Genomic DNA, 17,459 nt, shown 5'->3' with positions numbered 1-17,459 from the left:
TTGAGGAGAGAAGGCTGCGAGATGCAGCGCGCACGAAAACGCCCTGAATGATGAGGCAGCCGCAACGCAACGATGAGGAAGTAAAGCGGGACGCCACGCACCGCTACAGGAGTGGAAGAGGACCCCAGAAAAAAAAACGACGGGCGGCGAGCGGGAAGGAAAAGTGGAGAGTGGGGGAATACTCTAGCGATCACATGCACAGCCCTGCTGTTTTTTTTTTCGTGAGGGGGGAGGGAGGGGAGAGGAGGTTGTGTGTGCTCCTGTTTGCCTACGCTATGCGGCTGCGAAGTGATTCACAGATATAAGTGTCCACGTGATGAGTGGACATGTGCGGTGCAGTGCCGTTATTGGAAAGGTGCATGTCATTTCAGCGACAGACAACCGCACAGAAACGCGTTGTGAACAATCCGAGACCGCGTTGGTGGTGTGACAGGAGTCACAAGCACCGGGGGAAGAAGAGGAGTAAGGGGTGTGTGTTTGGGGGAAGGACAGGTTGGCAAGAAGATAGAGGAAAAGGGACGGAGTGAGCAATGGAGTTCCTGAAGGCGAACAACGCACCGCTCGAGGCAAAGGGGCGAACTCTGAGACGTATGCATATGGAGGGAGCTCGACAAGGCATCCAAAGAGCGGTCATATCCTTTCCCTCGTGGGCGACCGATCCCTGCAGCCTGCGCACGCCTTTCAAGGATCCAAGAACGTCGACTGCAGCACCATTTCCGATTTCCTTTTTCTCGGCTCTGTCAGCCTCCCTTGCCAGCGCGCATGCAACCTCGCGCAGAAGCCTGTCGATTACGCATGACTTCCGAGAATGATGCCGTGGAGCGAACAGTGGCGCGCCGTCGCCGAAGATTCGTGTGCTTCTTTACTGATGGTCCCCTGTTCGACGGTGGGGGGAGGGGGAACGGGAGCTGATCCTCTATCTTGCGCGCCCTACACAATGGGACCTGAAGGAGCACCACCATGTATGTGCCCGCTCTTACTGGTTCTGCCGTTGGGCACGAGCGGCGTCACAACCGGAGAGTCGAAAAAGAAAAAATAAGGACGAGGATCTGAGACTACATCGTCTTGCAGCGTCACGTGACCTCCCTATGCCACCTGCATCATTTATCCTACGATACATCAGCGCACAATGAGAGGGGGGAGAGGGGTGCGGGACGGAGAAAGAGGGGGGAGAAAGGGCAAACGTGGCGGAGGATAAGAAAGGAGACAGGGGGAGGGGGAACGGGACGCAGAGAAAGAGAAGGCAGAGGTGGCCCGAGCCGGAAGAAGAATAAAGAGGCTCAAACGGTCACAGCCGACCAACAGCTGAAGCTAAGCGAAAAAAAGGGAGGGAAGCGAGCATGTGTATCGAAGAGGGACCCATAGGCACGGACACGCGTGCGCACTAGCTGGAGCAACAGCGAAAGAAGAAAAGCGGAGATGGAGGGGACACGAACAAGGAGAGGGGCATAAAAACGTCGTCAGGTTGGGAGCGCTATGCAACGAGAGAGAGAGACGGCAGAGTCAAGCGCGATGCCTTTCCCTTCGCCTTTCGTTTCATCTCTATAGGCTGCTGTACCCATCTCAGATGAAGCGGCGGCGTCACCGCCCTTCACGTTCTTCGAACCGCTTCTTTTCTACACATGCACGCCGAGAGGGGGAGAGAGATGCACGCGTGCGCGGCGGCAAGTAGAAAGCACTCGCTCTTGCTTCAGTGTTGTCCACCACCCCCGTCGGTCAACAGCGCAGCGGTACCGCATGCCTTCCACTCCTCTACCCCTGTTCCTCTATCCTCCACTTCATGAAGGTGTTGAACTTGGCACACCTCTCTTTGCTCCCCTCCTTCTCTCCCTCCCTCCCTCCTTCGTCCACCTGTACATGCTGCCGAGGATCACAAACAAGCCGAAAATCAACACAAAACAGCGCCCACGCACGCTACGCCGAGGATGGACCGATACACAGGATGAGCGCACCATACCCACACACCGTCACACAGGGAAAGAAAGAAAAAACAGAAACGCACCATCACAGCGTATAGAGGAATCTAAGGGGCCTTGACACCCTCCTTACCCACCCCCTATGCACACACACACAAACACAGGCACAAGTACACGCCTGTCCACCTTCAACGAGACGGGGAGGTGAAAGGGGCAAGCTACGAAACGAAAAAAGGTGTATGTGCGGGGTGGGGGGTGGGGGGAAGGGCAACGGGTATAAATCACGGGCCGCTTGGCGCTACCGGCAGCATGTGAACCATGGCGACTGGGCAAACCCAACTAAAACCGGCAACGCCCGGGCACTCTTGCCCGAGTGGTAGAGCGTAAAGAGGCGAGAAGGGCGATAGAGCTGTGGAGATGGAGGAGGTGCGTCACGAGGAGATTCGACTGGCCACAGCGATGCCTCGACGAGCACTCAGGTGCACCAACGATGAGTAGAGCCGGCGAAGCCAGGCGAGACTGCCGCACAGTCCTTCGCAATGGCCCCATCTTTTTCTTTCTGTTCTAAGCTCTGAGGTTGCCTCATCGCCCCCACTCGCTTCTCTAAGAGAGCCCATCGCGCAGGCGCATCTAAACATCCGAGCGATACACACACATACAACAAACGTTTAGAGGCCGTCGATCGCAAGCTGGCCAACGTTCCACACCATTACAGCACCTTCATCCCCAACAGACACGATCTTCTTGCCGTCTGGGGACACGCGTACCTTGGTGATGCTGCAGCTATGCGCGAGACCCACCGCGACGCACTCGCCACGATCATAGTCCCACAGCTTCACAATGCGATCATTGCCAGCCGTTACGAAAAAACGCCCGTCCGGTGACAAGGACAACGAGTTCAGCTCGGCGGTGCGGCTGCCAGGCACCTCTCGAATGGCATGGCAATCGACGGAGTCCCAGTAGGCGATGCACTTGTCGCTGCCGCACGTGAGCAGCTGACTATCGTCCACATAGTACTCCACCGCTCGAAAGTACGTCTGTCGGTACATGATGTTGCGGCGGAGGTACCGAGTCAGGTCCCATACGATGCAGCTGCCGTCGTCGCTGGCGGTCACGCATTCGGTATCATCGCGCGAGACGGCAATACCGTTCACGGCCGCTTTGTGCTCCTTCATCGAAGCCTCCAGCGAGCAGGTGGTGCCGCGGATGGCCCAGATGCGCACGAGACCGTCGGAGCCGCCGGTGATGATGCGCTGGCCACTGTTATCGGCGCACATCGACGTCACCCCGACCTTGCCTCCAGCCTTATGGCTACGGGTACCCTGCTCCACCTTGTGCGCGTCGGCGACGGAGAAGACAAGCTTGCCAGACTGCGGGCCAAAGGCACGGATGCGGCCGTCGCTCCAGCCAGAGATGATGAGCGAGCCATCGCGGCTAAACTGCAGGCAGTTGCACGTTCGGTTCGAAACCTCAATCCGCAGTAGTTCCGTGCACGAGTTCGCATTCCAAACGCGTATGTCAGTCTCGCAGCACGTGGCAAAAACAGAGCTAAAGCCGTGAGGGAAGACGACGTCCTGCACCGCTGCGCTGTGACACGTGAGTCGCAGCCGCGTCATGAAGTTGCCGCCGTTGACAAAGTACATGTTGCTTGTCCGCGTGCCGACGTAGTAGTGATCTCCCATGAGGGCTAGCCCAGTCACACCGCCGTCGACGGTCGCGCTATTCTGCACCGTAAGGTCGATCTTAGAGAGTAGCTGCAGCTCGCCAGCGCCGCTGCCGACCAGCACATCGCCTGTGTGGGTGAGGATTGTGGAAAGAATGCCGCCAGCGAGCTTTTTCTGCGGCCCCTGCATCTTGAAGACGTTGGCCTGCTGCAGCTGCGAGCAAATGACGTCGCCAGAGGTGGTACCGCAGTACACGTACTTGTCCGTCTTCTCGATGGCGATGGTCTGCACGCTGCGGCGCATGTTTCCCATGTTGATGTCTACTGGGTTCATCTTGTGATGTTCGAGGTCCACCGTCCAGACGCGCAGCGAGCCAACACCGCCGGTGATGAGCTTCTCGGAGCTGTTGTTGAAGAAGGCGACGGCCTTCGTTTCAGTGTGGTGCGCAGGTGCGCCGCAGAGCGGCCGCCCCGTCTTGACGTCCCAGAGGACGACCGTGTTGTCGTCGGGCCCCCCGACAGAGGCCAGGTACTGCTCATCCGCTGAGAACGCGAGCGCCTGCACCTTCACCTTATGCAGCAGCATGCGATGGATAAGGCGGCGCTCTTCGAAGTCGAAGATGCAGACATCTGCCTGAAAGCCGGGGTGGGTCACCTGCCCGGACGCCACGTAGCGACCCGAAACGCTCACGGCAAGACAGCTGATCTTGTCATTGTGGCCGTAGAAGAACTCAGACCTTTCCGCGTCGTTGGCGTCACGAATCACTATGCAAGCGCCAAGGGCGTACAGAAGATGCCGTTGATCCGGATGGGCGACCAAGCTTCCGCACAGATTGCCGCTGTAGCCAAGCGCGGTCTCAAGCTCAAGGCGTGGCGTGTTCTCGTGCTCCGTCATTTCCGCGACAGGGGTCTCGAGGAGCTGCAAGCTCTGTGGTGCGAAACAGAAGACAGATGCGGCTGAGCGCCTGAGTGTCTCCCGCTGGCCAAGGTTGCGTTGAAGGCTCGCCAATGGATTCGCTGGTTCTGTGTCACAAAGCAAAGCCGTGATGGGAAGGAGAGGGGGTGGGTGAGTGGGTGGAAGCAAAGCCGTGCAGCCGGGGAGAAAGAGGAGGAGGAGAGACACGGGGAATGGAACGGCTGGCACAGACGGTTGGGGGCCGGCCACTGAATGGCTAGGGACGAAAACAACAACGAAAGCGCGGCTCTCACAGGTCGATGAGACGCTGCAAATGCACACCCTCCGGTTTGCCACGCGCTTTGAATTCATGCCTCCCACGGAGAGAGAGATAGAGACAGAGGCGTCATTCCGAGGAATGGTGCTCCTCACCGTGCGTGTGGATGAGGGCGCGGCAATTCGAACGTGCAAGCGAGGAGGAGGAGGTCAGACGCATACATTGCTGTCCTTCTCTTCTTTCCTCCGCGGGGGTATGGGAGCAGAGACGCTTTTGTTTAGTGCAATGTGCGCCCCCTCCGCTCTCTCATCTTTTTCTCTCTCTGCATTAGTGCTCTGTTTACAGCTTTACTGCAGTGCGCTGCAATGCTATTCAGAAAAGAGAAGACGGCAAACAGCGTAGGAGGAGAGTGGGGCTTCGCATCGCTGGGCACGGTGCACAGCGGTCCTCTATCTCTTCTCTCCAATGGAGTGGTGCAGGGCGTGGCGCATGGGGTAGTGGTGGTGGTGGTAAGGTCCCCCTGCCGCCGCAGCAAGGCACCGTGCGGGAAACGCCCACCATGCCATAGGCATGCTCAAGTCCTTCGTGCGGCTGCCTCGCTCGCTTTTCGTTGAGGGGTCACAGCCTCCTTTCCTGTAAAGAAGAAAACGCTAGGGGACGAAAGAAGAACCCCAAAGGGTGACCGCCGGCCCCAAGCTCATCCACTGGCGTCGGCGTCGGTGGTTGTGCTCCTCGAGCCGCTGCATCAGTCCGTGATCGAGCGCATGCCAGGCCGCTGAGACGATTTCACAGCGCTCCTCGATAGCGTCTTTCTACATGGCACCGGACCTCTTCCAGTTTCTCTCCCTTTCTCCCGCTCCCTGGCGCCCGCAGCCCCTCTTTTCGCGCTCATCTAAGCGTCCGTCGCTGCGCCTCGCTACGGTTTTGGTTCAGCGCAGCCATCTCTCGCAGCTCATCCTCATCGAACTGCAGCGGTATCTGCCCGAGCGACTGCGTTAAGGTATTCGCCACCTCCACCTGACTCACCATCGGATCCCAGTTGGCGGCAACGTAATGCTGCATCTCGGGGTCCATATGCTGGAGAACCTGCATCCCGCACAGCGCATACAAGTTTTCGAACGTGTCCTCGATAAACTCGTGCGACAGGTCGTGGTCATAGCCGCTGACGTCAAGCAGGGCCTCGTCCGCCGCGCTGTGATTCGCCGCGTGAACCTCCGAACTTTGGGCAACTTCTACCCCTATCTCTTCCTCTGGCCGCCCCCCTGGCGGTGGCGATGCCTCGTCATTCTGTGGCTTTGTCGACGCTTGCACGCGATTGGCGCTCTGCGCCAGCACTTCCCGCAGCGCGTTGCAATCTTTGCAGATGAAGAACGTGCTCTCGAGGTTCATCTCGCAGGTGCGGCACATGAAGGCTTGCTGATCCTTGACAGATTTGCCGCAGTGGTCGCAGTGATCGTGCAGCTCCATGATCATCTCCGTCGCGTTCTCCATCGAGCGTGGCGCGAATTTGTCGAAGGCAGCCCGGCACGCTTCACAGGGGCACGTCATGCCGTTCGTAAAGGCGTTCACCGGCAACAGCATGCCATGGTACGGGTATACATCGGAGTCGCTCGAGTCTGCCAAGTGAGGCAGGGCAGATTTGGTGCCGCAGGCGACCACCGCTTTCTTCGCGAGAGCCTTCGGCGGCAGCTGGCCTTTGTAGCACTTCAGCGGATCTTCCGTTGCGATCCATGGGTGCTCCTGCATGCAGTAGGCGCACACGAATCCAGTGAAGACGTCGTCGTTCATCAACACCGTCGCCACCGAGTCTGGGATGGGGTCGAACGTGCTCTCGTCATCGATCATATCGGCCGGAACTTCCTCCGCGATGGCACAGAGCCCGCGGCAGCCGCAGCTAAACCTTGCTCCCTCCAGCGCGCCGTTGTCGGTGCCATCGTCTCTCGACGGCGTCACCAGCGCCTCCTCGAGGTCGTGGTCCTTGTGGCAGCGGTAGCGGCACGGCACGCAAACGTGCGTGTTGCACGTCTTGCACTTGAATGCGACCGTGTCACCAAGCAGCACATCGCCGTAACACGGCATACGTCGATACTGGTAGGTGTGCAGCCTTGTGATGTGCGTGCTCCAGTAGCAACTGCAACAGAGCATGCAGGCAATACCGCCACATTCAGGGTCGTCGCTGGGGTAATCCTTCTTGCAATAGCACCAGTTGAACGGATCTCGTGGATAGCGGTTGTGCCGATTCGTCGGCAGAACCGACTCCACTGGCGCCTTCTTCGTCTTGCTATCAACGACGAAGGCGCAACGGCTAAGCTCCGGCAGCGGGGGCGGTTGCACGCCCTCGTCTTCCACCGTGTCGTGGCCGCTGTGGGAGTGCGCTTCTTCGTCGTCCCTGTCGAAAGGGTGCGCGCCGGCAGAACTCGACCCCTTCTCCACACACTTAGACGCGTCTGCCCGCTTAGCAGCGGCCGGGCCCTCGAGCAAGGGCGATGATGGTTCCAGGGAGAAGACAGTCGACGAGGGGAGTGGCCTGCTGGTGTCCTGCGACGGCCCAGAGTCGCTTACCGTCAACGAAGCCGCCGCATGCGCGGCGGTGGAAGGGTGCAGGGTGACTTCCGGCAGGTCTGCCGGCGGAATTGTGATCATGCGGATTCCGCTCACGGGAGAGCTGCCGCGCGAGCGCTTGGGTGTTAGTGGCGTGGTCGAACGCGCCCGCTTGCGCATGGAACGCTCTTCGATGTCGCGCGCCTGCACGGCACGCACTTCGGGCCCAGAGGTAGTGGCGGACGCGACCGATGAAGACAGAGGTCTCTCGCTCCCTTTGACGGCGGCCTCCGGAGAGGCGGGAGAGCGCCAGCACTTTTGCGTGCAGCAGTCACACCGCATGTTGTGCCGCACGCCCCACTCCTCGATCTCGTGATTGCCGTGGCAGAACTCCGCGCAGGCGAGGCAGAGAACGTGCTGTGGGTCAGCCCTCTCTTCGCTGACGCAGGTACGGCAGATGTACGCCGTCTGGCGCAAATACCCTCGTGCGTACGAGCACCGATACCACTTGCCGTCGTGCTCCACCGTGGTGGCAACCAGGCGCGAAATCTCGGACGTCGCCGCCACGTTCACTGCCGGGGCCACCTCGGCGCTGCCGAGCAGCATAGCGCTCACCTTCACATGCTGCACTACAGGGCCTTCGTGCTGCTCACAGCGGTTGACCAGCTCCGTCGGAAAGAGATGACGGAGCACCGTATCGTGCGGCGGGTCCCGGTGCTTTGCCTTTATAACAGGCAAATTCAGCAGCAGCCGCTGCTTGTCGAAGCGTACACGAGTCTCCTCCTCCAGCCGGCGCTTCAGATCTTGCACAGTCGCAGAGGCCGGCATCTCCAGAGAGACGACCCTCTTCCCAAACCTCACTTCGAAGTCGACATAGAAATCCCTCCTGACCGTCATGGCGCCGTCGTCAAGCCTAAAGGGAGGGAGGGGGAGGGGTGCGCTCGTCTTGCAGCTGGCAGCAACTGCTCTTCTGCCGTTTACCTTCGTTTCTTTTTGTTTCTCGCGTGCCTTCCCGTGTCTCTTTCCTTACGACTCTCCTTTGGATTGTCAGCGGCGCCCGGGGGTGTTGATGAGCTTCCTTCCTTGCGGGGAGCGTCTATGTCTATGTATCGGGTAGGGTGCGGTTGTATGGACGCCTGTGTGGGTGTGCGAGTGTAGACGCCAAGCTCCCGCTCCTTGCACTACGAGAAGATAAAGAGGGCGGGCGCGTGAGGAAGCAAGTGCTAGGAAGAGCTGAGGAAGGCAGAAGAAGGAGGCCGAATACGCGCCCTGTGCAGCTGAGCTCCCAAACACAACGCGCAGCAAGCATACGGCGACCGTGGAATGGCAGAATCGGCTCCTTCAATGAGCGCACACGCCGTAACCAGTTGCCATCCGGGATCCAGGCGAAAAGCCACTGCTGGATGGCACTGACGGAGGTGGTGTGGAGGAGAAGGGGGGCAGCAAACGCAGCGTGTGGTCTTCGATGAGAGCTGGAGAGAGACGCAAACAAGAAAAAAAGTGGTGTGCGGGTGTGGAGAAAAGGGGGGTGAGGAAAAGATGCAAGTGCGCCATGTCAGCCTCCTGCGATCGTGCGTGCCCGCTGCCATCCCAATCGTTGGTTTTCCTTCCGTCTTGTCTGCGGTCTCACCGTTAGGTGTCGGAGTACAAAACAGTGAAAAAAAAGAAGCAAAAGTGCTGCCTCCGGGGTCAGAGGCGGAAGCGGCGCTTTTTTTTTCGGGGGAGGGAGGCAGCGACTCTGCGCGACTGAATGCGCCGGCCATGGCTGCAGCGTGTGTCTACACGGCTGCTTCGCACCACGCGAGACGGTCCTGCGTGGCAGATCCGGGTGGTGCGCAGCCGAGTGGAAGTCGACTCGTTCGAATAGGAAAAAAGGGCAAGCCGGATAAAAGTCCTCCACCTCGTTGTGGCGCTCACGAGCCTCTGTCGATGCAGGTACGATCAAAAGAGTTGAGCAGAGGGCGCAGAAGCCTACAAAGAGATGGGTACTCGTGCGGTACGCGCGCAAGCTTGGGAGTACCCACGCGTCTACGCCCTTGGTAGGTGGCCCATGTCAGAGCGAGGAAGCAGGTGAAGTAGCGAGCAGAACGACCGAGAAAACAAAGGGATACACACAAACAGAGAGAGAGGCGGCGATAGGAGGAGGCACCGAAGCAAAGATACGCAGCGATGAATAGCTCTACTCAGACGCACCTTGGAAAGGAGGGGGGCGATTCGCCGGAAGGCGACGTGGTGACGGCCCGAATGAGCTCAGCGGCCTTCTCAGCGATCGCCGCCGGCGGGTCTGCCACGTCGATCACGGTACCCACCTCTGTCGGTTGCAGCGCCTCCAGTGTACACAGCTGCGACAGATGGAGGGACACAGGCATGAAGTGTCCCTGGCGCGCCCGCAGTCGCTCCTCGATCAGCTTCGCATCCCCACTTAGCAGCACGAAAAAAATCTCAGAGTTCTGCGACGTGTCAGCGGCCTCCTCGGTATACGCGGATCTGTTTATGCCACGCAGTACGTCCCGGTAGCGGCGACGCAGTGCGGAGCACGCGAGCACCACGGACACGGCACCGCGGCCTTTGCACGGGGCGAGAACCTCCTCCGCGAGCCGATGCAACCATGGCGCACGATCCTCATCGGTCAGCGGCACCCCAGATTGCATCTTTCTCTTGTTTACATCACTGTGGTAGTCGTCGCCCTCCTCAAACGAGCACTTCAAAATTGTGGCAAGCACTTTCCCGACTGTCGTTTTGCCGGCGCCTGAGGGCCCGCAAACGACCACAGCGCTCACCTGGCGAGGCATCGAGCGAGGCGTGGCGCAGACGGCGGTGCAGCGACCTGAGAAGGAGAAGGCAGTCAAAGCAGAGAGTCAGAGCGTGGAGGGAGGGTGGTGTGTGTGTGTGCGTGCGGATGGGGGCGGGGGCGGGGGAGGCGGCCTTTCGCTGCGAGGCACCCTCACAGAAGCGATCGCGTGTGGGGAGCACCTGCATGCTCACCTCTGAGGTGCGTCTTCTCTTCTGTCCTTTTTTTGTTTCGCTCTTGCTGTTGAGGTTCCATGTCCGCTTGTCTCTGTGTGCGCCTGTGCGCCGCTCGTCCATCCCAGACTTGGTTGATCAGCTCCGTATAGAGGAAACGGGGGATAGGATGTCTACCACACCTGACGGAATGAGTGTACAAAGCTGCACAGGTATCGCAAACGATCAGATATCCAAAGTGCGCGCGCGGGGGCGGGGAGGTATGCACCAACGGAGACGCTCACGAAAGCGCCCATGGCCAAGTGGCAAGAAAACGATGAAAAGCGGGGCCGCCACGTCTGCAGTGCCCTTTTGTGACGTTTTACGCGTCCAGTGGGTATAGCCGCATGGGGCCGCTCCCTATTCTTGTGCACCATCGCGTCAGATGGGGTGTGTGCCAAGTAGAGTCAGTTCAAGAGCACCGCACGGCGTGTCTCCCCTATCCACACAAGCACGCGCGAGCAGGTGGGCGATAGACGTGCAGAGCGCCATCTCTCCGCTAGTCCCGCAGGCGTCCTGACCGCCAACATGGGTCAGGGCGCATATCCACATCTTTTTGCTACGGGCTGGGCGCACGCCAGGCACGCTGCCACTCGAGGGTAGGGCAGCGATGATAGGCAGCCGGAGAAGGAGTGCAGGGCGTGACGCCCCCCCTACTCCTCACGACAGCGACCCCTCCACACGCCGCCATCTCCTGAGCTTCGCTAACACGCACCCGCACACCCAGCCACTGTCAGTGTGACCGACTGCCATTGCACCTTGTCTTTCTTCATAGCAGCAGCACCGCGCACGGCGGCGCTCATGGCGCCGTAGGAAATATTTTCCCTGCGGCACCGACACAGAAGAACTGGAGGAAGCCGATTTAGAACAGCAGCAGTGCAAAACAGTTCGAGGTGTCAACGCACGTGTCCATGGCGGGCGCGTGCACATGCCTGCGCCCCTGCCGAGAACGAGAGAGCAACCGCAGCGGCCAAGAGAGGCGCTTACGCGCATCAGGCGCGAGCGGGACAACACTCAGCAGTAACTTCGTTTGCAGTCCGCTACGGGACGGACTAGGGTCGAGAAGGATGTGTTTGCTCCCCCTCCTTGATGGTTGTGCCTCAAGTGCCTTGCGTTGCGGCGCACCCGCAGTATTCGCCGCCACACTTCGTAGTTGACGCACTCTTTTACTGTGCTACTGCTGCATCTAGCCGCCTTGAACACCGTCAGCATTCCTTCACGCACTCGGAGCCCGAGTGCTGCGGTCCGGGTGCCTCTCCTGTCCGTGAGGGAGACTGCGCCTGATCCAGAGCAAGCTCTCGCTCTCTTTCCATATCGCCCCCCTCCCAACACCTCCTTGAGAGAGGGTCTGCTGACTTCGTCAAGCCACGAATGTAGAAGACGCAGAGGGACTGAAAATCGCCCCCTCCTCTCCTCTGCTCTCCCCTCCACCTCACAAAAGGAGGTGTGCAGGACGATGTTTGCACCGCTTCAGTTGTCGACAACCCTGTGTGCGTGTGCGCGTGTCCCGGAGTGCCTGCCCGCATTCTCCGTTCTTCTTGTTTTGCCGCAGTAACGGCAGCCGGCAAGGGGAGAGTAAACAGTGAGCAAAACTATTCGGACCGTTAGCCGGGGTGCTGTGCGCAGCGGAGAGGGTAAGAAACTTACACCCGCACCAGAGAAGCGCATGTGCGAGGGCGAACACGTGGAGCAAGTAAAAGGGAGAGGGGCGTGTGAATAGCTGCGAGCGGTCACGCCGGCTTGATGGAGGGTGAGGCTGCAGCGTCTCAGACCACTCCGAAGCACCTTGACGAGATGATCAGGTTCTCGACCACTGCCATATGCCACTCTGTCTGTCTGTATATATATGTGTGTGTGTGTGTATGTGTGAGTCCAAGAAGTGACCGATAGTTCACGAATCCCTACACCGCGACAAAGCACCCCTAGACATCATCGCTTTCACGCAAGCAGTTCAGAAAAACACGTCCACGATGACAAAAAGACGACGACGGCAACGCGCCGCCACTCGCGCGCAGAGCGCTTACGTAACAGCCAACTCATTGCCCACCCCCGCCGCTTTCATCACTGAAAAGTCCTCGTAGTTAATGTACAGCGGAGCCGGCTGTTGGTCTGCCAGAGCCTTCGAGAACTCGGTTCGCAGGTGCTGTGCGCGTCTCTCGTAGGAGGCGAGGCTATTCTTTGTCCAAGACAGCTCTGACTGAAAGGCGGCGATGCTGCGCTGCAGTGCCTCCATCTCGCGCTGAAGTGAGTTCGCATCCTTTCTCTTGCCCCTCTTGTCCTTCTCTTTTCCTTCCTCGGCGGGCCCATTTGTCGAAGGTACCAGCTGAGCAAAGACGTCACGATACGCCTCCGTCGCGGAGCGCAATCGACCATCAATGAGGCGAGCGTTGTCGCGCAGCTGCTCCATCTCGTGGATCGAGGAGGTCAGCTTGAAAAGCACCGCCTTCGCCGACGAGGAGAGCGTTGCCGACTCCATGGAGCGTATGACGGCGCAGTCGGCCTCCACCTCGGCAGCAGATCCCTGCATCACACATGATGTTGGACTGGAGAAGAGATCGACGGTGTGGCGGAGGGGCGTAACAAAGCCCGGCTGGTTTGGCTTGAAAATGGTTCGGGTAAAGCGCTGGAAGGTGCCGAGCTGGGTGAGGGTGCGCAGGGCAACGCCGTTGAGGATGCACTCCTCTTGCGTCGCCAGGAACAGCACAGTCGTCGCCATGGGCGGGCCGGGGGAGGGCCTCGCACGGTACAGACGCGGCACGGGTGGCCACGGAATCTCCCCTACCCTCGGCGGCCGAGGAGACGGGCCGACGCGGAAGGGGAATGCGGTGGAGACGGCCGTGGCCGCGCCGAACACGTTCACGGCTTCTGAGATGTAAACGAGTAGGGAGTACTGGTCGTAGCCGACTACTTCGGTGCTGCGTGGGGTGTCGCCCTGCATGCGCGAATTGAGCTCAATCAAGATTGGTTCGCCCTCAAAGCTCTCGCCATGGACCTTTCCGAGAGGGTCGTTCTTGTTCAGCCCTTGTCGTTCCTGCTGCCGCCAATTGCGCGCCGCCTTCCGCGTGTCAAGGCGCACTTCGCTATGTCCGCAGCCGTTCTCGAGGCCCAGCGCGTCGAGGCACTTGAGCGTGTACTCGACAACCCGTCGTGCGCCATGGCTCGGTGGCAAGCCCGCCAGATCCGCGATGAGGGTCTGCCTGTCGTACAAGATGGACGTTTTGTGCTGCTTCTGGCGCTCGACCCCGGCGGAGCGCAGCGCCTCCTCGGCGAGGCGCGTCAAGCCAGTCGTGACGACCGGCTCCGGGTACTTCCAGCTCTCCCACACATCTGTGACAACGTGCACGCCTTGGTAGCTCACCGTGTTCACGACGTACTCGGGGCCCTCGATGTACTCCTCCACAACAAGCTGTGCCGCGTCGGTGCCCTGGGAAGTGCGCACGCCTTCCACCATCGAGAAGGCGACAAATATGTCATCCGCCGTGTAGCAGAGGGTGACAAACTCGGACCCTGCCCCTGAGTTTGGCTTCACCACGACTGGGAGCAGCAGCGCGCCATCTCTCACCCTCGCCACCGCCTCTGCAGCACAGGTTGTCACGAAGGAGCGAATGTAGGCGAGCCCCGCTTCCTTGAGCACCTGCTGCGCGTGCCCCTTATTCTGTCTGGAGGAGCAGGATGTGGCGGGGTTGTTGCCAAACACGTTCACGCGCGTGTAGACACGCGTGGGCACCTCCGCCTCAACACCATCGAGCGCGTCCACGACGTCCTCACCAAAGCCCATACGCCGGGCGAGAGACTGGACAGACTCACCGCACAGCCGCGCGTTGACGTAGTCGAGTGCCGGCACCACGCCATCCCCGGAAGCGTAGCACCCCACGACATGCGAGAAGCCCTCCTTGACAATGAGGCTCTGATAGGCATTCTCGTACGCACGCACATCTCGGGTGTCTCCTGAAAACACCAACTCTGTATGCATGTACCACAGCGGAGCCTTATCGGGTGCCAAGAGGTGAGCCCGCACTCCAGCCCAGTCGATAGAACTGAACGTCGACGCCGCACCATTTTTGACGCTGTCGCCGCTGGCAACGAGGTTGCCACACACATCCTGCGCCTCCTCGTCTTGCGGCTGTGCACAACCGTTGAGGTACGGAAAGTGCTGAAAGGCAGCAGCGAGGTTGTCGCGCAGGCTGTCTACATACTCGCGCTGTTTGGGCACCATTCCAACAGCCAAGGCAAAGGGTGCGGTCATTTTGCCTTGGATTGTTGCCCGGCACTTCTCTTCATCTGGGTAGTAGCTGTTCACGGTGGAGGTGGCGCAGGCAGCTGAGCAGTTGTAACGCAGCTGCAGTGTCTGTGCCAGCTGCTGCCGCTCAAGCAACATTATTGGCGTCGATGTGATCGTTGACGGTAGGTTGGGCGGGTGCTGTATAGGTGGGGAGGGTGGGGTATCGCTCTGGCGCACAGGCCGACGCGGTGGCCGCCGCGACCCTGGCAATGACCGCAGGGGGCCGCTCAGTGAGGCGCTGTGAGACGAAGGCGCCGTAGGGAGAGGCACGCTGTCGGGCCGGTTCTGCGACTTGGCTGCCGCCGACATAGTTGCCGCGTCGGATTGTACCCGCGCGCTCGAATTCCCCATGGCACTCTCTGCGCTCATCAGGCCTCACATGCGCAAACGCACACGCACACGTATACACACGCGCACACACATACAAGCGCGCGTGCGGGCTGGCTGGCTCAGGAGGGTGAAGAGTGAGGGAAGGGGGGAGGGGTCAGTGCGCCCAGTATACTTCCCGACAAAGATACGCAGAGCAGAAGGGCGCCAACTTCAAAGAAAGAGCAGTAAAGGGAGGAATCGTATGAGACCTCAGTGCACACCGGCCTGTCAGCGTGCGTGAAGAGGGGGGCACAGGTTAGCAATAATATGCGCACACGCACCGCTGCCCCTTCCCGCAGCAGCCGCACCACCAACGTCTACCCCAACCTCCGCAGACGCTAGGTAGGAAAAAAAAAGCGGAGCTCCTCCCCTTTAAGGGACGGATTAGGACACGTCTCGTCACACCTTCTGCTCCTCTCCTGATGCACGCTTCACCTCTGGCCCACTTGGCACAACACGCAAAAGAAAAGGCACGGAGAGAAGAAACTGACGTCCACGCGAGACGTTCGCCGTTGCGCAGACGATGAGGTACCCTCCGAGTTCGTGCGCAAGCACACACGCACAAGAAGACACCGGATGAAAGGCGAAAATAAAAACGAGGGAGCGAACGCAAAGAGAAAGGAGCAAACGGAACCACAGAGAGAGAGAGTGGTCACACAGCACACAGACAGGCAGAACGGCAACAACAGTCACCACGGAGGGAGAGGGATGGAGTGAGAGCGAGAAAAGTGCGGGTAAAGTTTCGATCAAGAGAGGACGAAAGAGGCGATGGCATCAATCAGTCAGACACGCACTCACACTTATTCACACACATGCGTATACACACGTGCACAAAGAAGACATTCAAAAAAAACTCTGGAGAAATGGCGAGGCGAAGAGAAGGGACGGAAGGAGGAGGAGGGAGGAGAGAGGAAGAGAGAGAGCAATAAAGCGATCAGGAGCGACAAGCACAAGAGAAGCGGCGGGGCAAGGGAAGGGGGAATGGAGGGAAGTAGCGTGTGCGTATGTGTGCACTGGATGATGGTGGGCGAGTCACGCGATACGAGAGGCGGTGTCCAAAGAGGCACCGGTACACTCACGAAAGAGAAGCACCGGACCCGAGTCGGGAGGGGGGGACGGAGGGAAGAGGTGGACGAGACGGAGACACCAAAGAAAAAAAGAGAGGAAAGCGAAGGTGAGGCGGAGCAGAAAAACGAATGTGAAAGGCCCTTTGAGAGGAAGGTGAAATAGCAAGATGGCAACGCGGGCAACAGAACGGGTATGTACAAGGCCACAGACACACACACAGAGAGAGAGACTAAAAAGTACGAGAAGACGAGTGAGAACAGAAAACGACCGAACACGACAAGTGGGTAAGATGCACGAACGACTGTGGTACGTCTGTGCGTCGGCCACGGGGTGGGTGGGGTGAGAAGGGTGTCTTCCAACGGGCTTAGAGGAGATGAGAAATAGAAAAAGGTAAGCGGCGAGAAGGAAGGCAGAAGAGAGCAGAGGAGAGAGGGATAGGGATGGGGATGGCCGGCGCGTTACCCGAATAACGTCACAGAAAACGGAAACGCTCTCAGCGGCGCCCACGATGAGAGCGCTCACTTCGGTGTCGGCAATGGCTACTCGTCTCCCCCACACACGCACACACGGCAAAGCCCTCAAGAGAGCTGCGATAGCGTTTTCTCCTTCCTCTTTTCTTTTCTCGTCGGTCTTGGGAGGAGAGGAAAGGGGATGACTGGCAAAGTGAGACGGGCGGTATATTTCCTGTTTTATGCCCTCTGTCACCTCGTCTTACACGTAATGCAGATGCGCGCCCAGGGAAAGGCGTGCGCGCGCGATGTGGCGAGAACGAAGAAAGAAAAAGGGGAGCAGATAGCTGTTTCGCTTGCCAGCTTCACATCACAGCAGTGGCAGCAAGAGAGGGAGAGGTGCTGCGACGGTTTAGGTGTTTGATGTATAGAGATGTGTGTGTGTGTGTATGTCTATTCCTCTACATGGGCCCGGTACGATTGCCCTCCTCGTGGGGTCGTGGGTTGACCAAGCGTCTCCTTGCAGCAATAGGTGAGGGAGAGGTAGGCAGAAGCTAATGAAGAGGCCGTGCGGGGACTAAGAGGGCGAAGGGAGTACGTGAAAAGCCAAAGGCAGAGAGGATATGTGGTACGTGAGACGCACATGTTGGGTGCGAAATCGATACAGAGGAAAGGGAAGGGAAGGAGGGGCAGGGTGAAGGTGAGGAGAAATATATGCGAAAGGTGCCGTGCACCACTCTCTTTCCCTCCTCGCACGATCGCCGCAGGGCCAGTACCACAGGCAACCGTGCACGTGTGTGTGTGTCGGAGGGGGGAGTGTAATCGGGCCAGGGTAGTGAAGGACGAGGTCGTCAGCCGCGCAGAGAGATCTTGGCCACATGGGCCTGCATGTTGCCGCCACATCCTTTCACTACCTTAGCGTTGCCTGACGCGTAGAACGGAGAGCGGTGTGTCTTTTTTCTGTATTTGTCGCGCGGGTGCTGTTAAAATTGTGAA

The 17,459-nt window shown here is 59.2% G+C and overlaps 4 protein-coding genes across 4 annotated transcripts; all 4 read right to left on the bottom strand.

The window, feature by feature from the left end:
• Positions 1 to 2,584: 2,584 nt before the first annotated feature.
• Positions 2,585 to 4,474, bottom strand: LSCM1_03131 (uncharacterized protein; the record flags this gene model as incomplete). Its single annotated transcript, XM_067320683.1, has 1 exon — positions 2,585 to 4,474. The coding sequence occupies one exon, from the start codon at positions 4,472 to 4,474 to the stop codon at positions 2,585 to 2,587; it is 1,890 nt and encodes a 629-aa protein (XP_067177293.1).
• Positions 4,475 to 5,639: 1,165 nt separating this feature from the next.
• Positions 5,640 to 8,189, bottom strand: LSCM1_03130 (uncharacterized protein; the record flags this gene model as incomplete). The annotated part of the gene is made up of 1 exon (XM_067320682.1): positions 5,640 to 8,189. One exon carries the CDS (start codon positions 8,187 to 8,189, stop codon positions 5,640 to 5,642), a length of 2,550 nt encoding a protein of 849 aa, XP_067177292.1.
• Positions 8,190 to 9,475: 1,286 nt separating this feature from the next.
• LSCM1_03129 (uncharacterized protein) lies at positions 9,476 to 10,084 on the bottom strand (the record flags this gene model as incomplete). The annotated part of the gene is made up of 1 exon (XM_067320681.1): positions 9,476 to 10,084. One exon carries the CDS (start codon positions 10,082 to 10,084, stop codon positions 9,476 to 9,478), a length of 609 nt encoding a protein of 202 aa, XP_067177291.1.
• A 2,231-nt stretch (positions 10,085 to 12,315) lies between these two features.
• LSCM1_03128 (uncharacterized protein) lies at positions 12,316 to 14,946 on the bottom strand (the record flags this gene model as incomplete). Its single annotated transcript, XM_067320680.1, has 1 exon — positions 12,316 to 14,946. One exon carries the CDS (start codon positions 14,944 to 14,946, stop codon positions 12,316 to 12,318), a length of 2,631 nt encoding a protein of 876 aa, XP_067177290.1.
• Between the last annotated feature and the right edge of the window lie 2,513 nt (positions 14,947 to 17,459).

The sequence above is a fragment of the Leishmania martiniquensis genome, chromosome 28, assembly GCF_017916325.1.
Source record: "Leishmania martiniquensis isolate LSCM1 chromosome 28, whole genome shotgun sequence".
NCBI lineage: Eukaryota > Euglenozoa > Kinetoplastea > Trypanosomatida > Trypanosomatidae > Leishmania > Leishmania martiniquensis.
This window is presented reverse-complemented; position numbering and strand designations above follow the sequence as displayed.